Source organism: Eimeria mitis, genomic scaffold (assembly GCF_000499745.2).
Source record: "Eimeria mitis Houghton genomic scaffold, Emh_scaff1799, whole genome shotgun sequence".
NCBI lineage: Eukaryota > Apicomplexa > Conoidasida > Eucoccidiorida > Eimeriidae > Eimeria > Eimeria mitis.
In genome coordinates, this window is record NW_013570118.1 from 1684 (window position 1) to 5847 (window position 4164).

At 56.6% G+C, this 4164-nt stretch overlaps 1 protein-coding gene across 1 annotated transcript in view; it reads right to left on the reverse strand.

Moving 5' to 3' along the window:
* Positions 1–2202, reverse strand: part of EMH_0043740 (uncharacterized protein) — a gene marked incomplete at both ends in the record, with an annotated part of 3758 nt that extends 1556 nt beyond the window's left edge. The window contains 5 exon segments of the mRNA XM_013495874.1: positions 1–464; positions 835–1190; positions 1194–1502; positions 1674–1779; positions 1929–2202. Of these exon segments, the coding sequence (XP_013351328.1) occupies positions 1–464; positions 835–1190; positions 1194–1502; positions 1674–1779; positions 1929–2202 (1509 nt within the window).
* Between the last annotated feature and the right edge of the window lie 1962 nt (positions 2203–4164).

Here is a 4164-nt window from a genome sequence, read left to right on the forward strand (position 1 = left end):
ACGTAACAGCAGCAACAGTAGCAGCCCATGCAGCTGAAGCGGGAAAGCAATACCCCCCAGGGCAGCAGGAGCAGCAGCAGCAACAGCATCAGAAGCAACAGCAGCAGAAGCAACAGCAGCAGCAGCAACAGCAGCAGCAGCAGCAACAGCAGCAGCAGCAACAGCAGCAACAGCAGCTGCGCCAACAGCAGCAGCGGCAACCGCAGCAGCAGCAACAGCAGCAACAGCAGCAGCAGCAACAGCAGCAGCAGCAACAGCAGCAGCAGCAACAGCAGCACACAAACACACCCTAGACAATTCAGAAAAGCGATCGAGGCGGCCCTCATCGACGACTTGTGCTGCGTCTTGCTGCAGCTGCTGCTGCTGCTGCAGCAGCTGCTCCTTCAGAGACTCTATCATCACCATCCCCTCCGTTGTTGGCTGCTGCAGCAGCTCCTGCAGCAGCTCCACGCTGGAGAGGACCTCTACACAAGCAGCAACACCAGCAGCAAAAGCAACACATGAAGCAGAAGCAGCAGCACATGCAGCAGCAGATGCAGCAGCAGCAACAGCACAGCAGCGGCAGCAGTTATCACTGCGCTGAAGGCACCCACGCTGCGCCCTACCCTAACTGCAGCAGCAGCAGCTGCTGCAGCAGTTGCAGCAGCAGCAGCCGCTGCAACAGTTGCAGCAGCAGCAGTTGCAGCGGCAGCAGTTGCAGAAGCACCAGTTGCAGCTGCAGCTGCTGCAGCACTTAAAAAGCCATGTAAAATGAGAGCCAGCTCAATCCCCTGAGCCGCTGCTACAGCAGTAGCAGCAGCAGCAGCAGCAGCAGCAACCGCAGCGGCAGCTCACCAGCAATATGTATATCCACTGCTGCACTAGAAGCTGACGCGCTGGCCTGTATGGGTCGTCCCTGTTGGTGCTGCTGCTGCGGCTGCAGCTGCTGCTGCTGCACCGGTTGCTGCTGCGGGTGTGGGTTGTTCGATAGCTGCAGTGTATCCTGTTGTATCCGGAGAAGCTGCTGCTGCTGCTGCTGCAGCAGCTGCTGCTGCTGCAGCAGCACCTGCGCCGACGAGCCACAGATTGCTGCAACTTCTGCTTCAGGCAGCGGAGGGGGCCCCTCAATGCCCAGGGCCTGCAGCGCTGCAGCAGCTCGCTTATACTCTTGCTGTATTCCGGGTGTATCTGCTGCTGCTGCTGCTGCTGCTGCNCTGCTGCTGCTGCTGCTGCTGCTGCAGTGTACATACACCGCGCCGCCACAGCGCCGCAGCAACTCATCTCTGTCTCTGTCGTTCCTGCAGGGAAGAGGACCCTCAAACGAGTTTGTGCTGCGAGCGCCTGCTGCTGCTGCTGCTGCTGCTGCTGCCTCCGTCGCGGAGCCGGCCGAGGATACCGCAGCAGCAGCAGCACAGCAAACTGCTGCAGCCACTGGCTCAGCGGCATGGAGGCCGTCAGGGCTGCACCAGTTCCCCTGCTGCTGCGGCTGCTGCTGCTGCTGCTGCCGCTGCGCGGAGACGGCGCTGCAGCAACAGGCAGCAAGGCAGCAACCGTACGGAAGTAATTCGAAGACTCCAGCAGCTGCTGCAGCAGCAGCAGCGCGAGCAACTTGCTGTCTGCTGCTGCTGCAGGCTGCAGCAGCCGTTGCTGCACCAGTGCATGCGCAACAGCACGCGCCTTACCAAGGTCCTCACAAGCAGAAGCAACAGCCCCAGCTGCTGCTGCTGCTGCTGCTGCTGCTGCTACGCGGTCTCGGCCAGAGTTCGAGCCGTAGGGCCTCGGGGTTGTTGCTGCTAGGGCCTGCAGCAGCAACAGCAGCAGAAGCAGCGGAAATGCAGCAGCAGCAGCGGCAGATATGCCCCAGCATCAAAGTATAACGCAGCAGCAAAGCATGCAGCAGCAGTAACAGATGCAGCAGCAGCACCAACAAGTGCAGCAGCAGCGCCGACAGCCATCCAGGGCGCAGCCATCTGCAGCAGCCCCAGGGCCAGCTGCTGCAGCAGGAAGGTGCAGCATCACCATGCACACTACTGCTGTTGCTATGGCTGCTACTGCTGTTGCTGCTGCTGCTGCTGCTGATCCGGGGAGATAGTTGCTTACCTGCTGCGCTGCAGCAGAGGCATCCGGTGTTGCTGCATTTGCTGCTGCAACTTTTTGCTGCAGGACCCGCAGCTCCTTCTGCTGCTGCCTCTGAGTAGACGAACGCCATGTAAAGATTCCCATCTTGCTGCTGCAGCTACTGCTGCTGCTGCTGCTACCGCTGCTGCTACTCCTGTTGCTGCCGAGCAGAGAGCAGCGGACCTTCGCGCTGCTGCTGCTGCTGCTGCTGCNGCTGCTGCTGCTGCTGCTGCTGCCGCTGTTGTTGTTGCTGCAGCTTGAGCTCCTCTAAGGGGTTGGTCCCTAGGGGCCAGTGAAGGCATAAAGACAGCCTCATCTAAATCCCCCATTCACACCTGCTGGGGTGTACCTGCAGGAGCAGCAGCTGCAGCAGCAGCAGCAGCAGCTGCTGCTGCTGCTGCTGCTGAATCAAACCACGAAGACCTCAATAGCTGACGCTTTCCCTCTGGCACAGCTGCAACACAACTGCTGCCGACTTCTCAATTGGCCCGGCGGACCTGCTGCTGCTGCTGCTGCTGCTGCTGCTGACGGGAAAGGCGGCAGCGCCTTCTATAGGGAGCAGCTGTTAAGTTGCTGCTGTAGCTGTCTTAATATAACTCGCAAAATACTCGAAGGGGAACGCGTTGTGTTGGCTGCAGCAGCAGCTGCTGCTGCTGCTGTTGCTGCTGCTGTTGCTGTTGCTGCTGCTGGTGCTGCATGCCCAGAAGGCGATGGTGAGGTGTTGCAGCAGCAGCACCAACGCGTTGTCTGTCTCCAGGCATCAAACAACGATAAACAAAGAGTTTTATTTCGATAGGACAGCAGCAGCAGCAGCAGTAGTAGTAGTAGCGTAGGGGGCCAATCGACGGTCAGCGCTGCCGCTGCTGCTGCTGCTGCTGCTAACAGCAGCAGCAGCAGCAATCGGCAGCAGCAAGGGTAGCTGCTGTGATCGTTGCTGCAGTGTCTATAAGCCAACTACCTCCTTACTCCGACAAACATAATTTATACAGCAAACGATTTTATCTTCCCTTCTAATTCAACACTGCTGCTGCTGCTGCTGCTGCTGCAGGTGGCAGCAGCAGCAGCAGGGCTGCTGCTGCCGGAGCGGCGGCGGCGCAGCCCACAGGGAGTAGCGTCCACTGCAGCAGCAGCAGCAGCAGCTGCTGCTGCTGCTGCTGCAGTATGTGGCTTCATCCATGCGTGTGTGTTGTTGTTGGCTTCTCTTATATCTTTATTAGGGGGCTCAGCAGCAGCAGCAGCAGNCAGCAGCAGCAGCAGCAGAAGCTGCCCGAGCTGACAATGCAAGCGCAGTAAGCAGCAGCAGCAGCAGCAGCAGCAGCTGTTGCTGCTGCTGCTGCTGATGCTGTTGCTGCAGCTTCTCTAGATACTTAGAGAATTGTAATACAGTCAAAATGGGGTGTACAGACACTGCCGAGAGAGACAGCAGAAGCAGAGACAAATAGAACAAACCCAAGACAGAGAGAGAGAGACAGGCAGCAGGAACAGATAAGAAGCAGCAACAGTATATCATAAGTAAAAGCAGCAGCAGCAGCAGCAGCAGCAGCAACGAACCAAAAGCAGCAGCAGCAGAAGATACTGCTCGAGAGAGAAGAGGCGCTGCAGGAGACAGGTGAAAGCAACCAAGCAATGCAGCAACAAAAACAAAAAAATAATAAAAATAAAATAAAACACAGAAAGATAAAACAGCAATAAAAAATAGCAAAAGACAGCGAAGAAAGAACACAAGACAACGCAACTAGGGATAGACAGACGAGAGCATCCAGCAGCAGCTGCGTGATCTTCTGCTGCTGCTGCTNGACAACGCAACTAGGGATAGACAGACGAGAGCATCCAGCAGCAGCTGCGTGATCTTCTGCTGCTGCTGCTGCTGCTGTTTAAGCTTCTCTACTCCAGCAGCAGCAGCACGAGTTACTGCTGCTGCTGCTGCTGCTGCTGCTGCAAGTACTTGTCAACGTGAATGTATGGCGCCTGAGGAGAAGGGCAGAACAAATTGTCTGTGTGTAATAATATAAATAATATTAATATAAATAATACTAATATAAATAATATTAATACAAATAATATTAT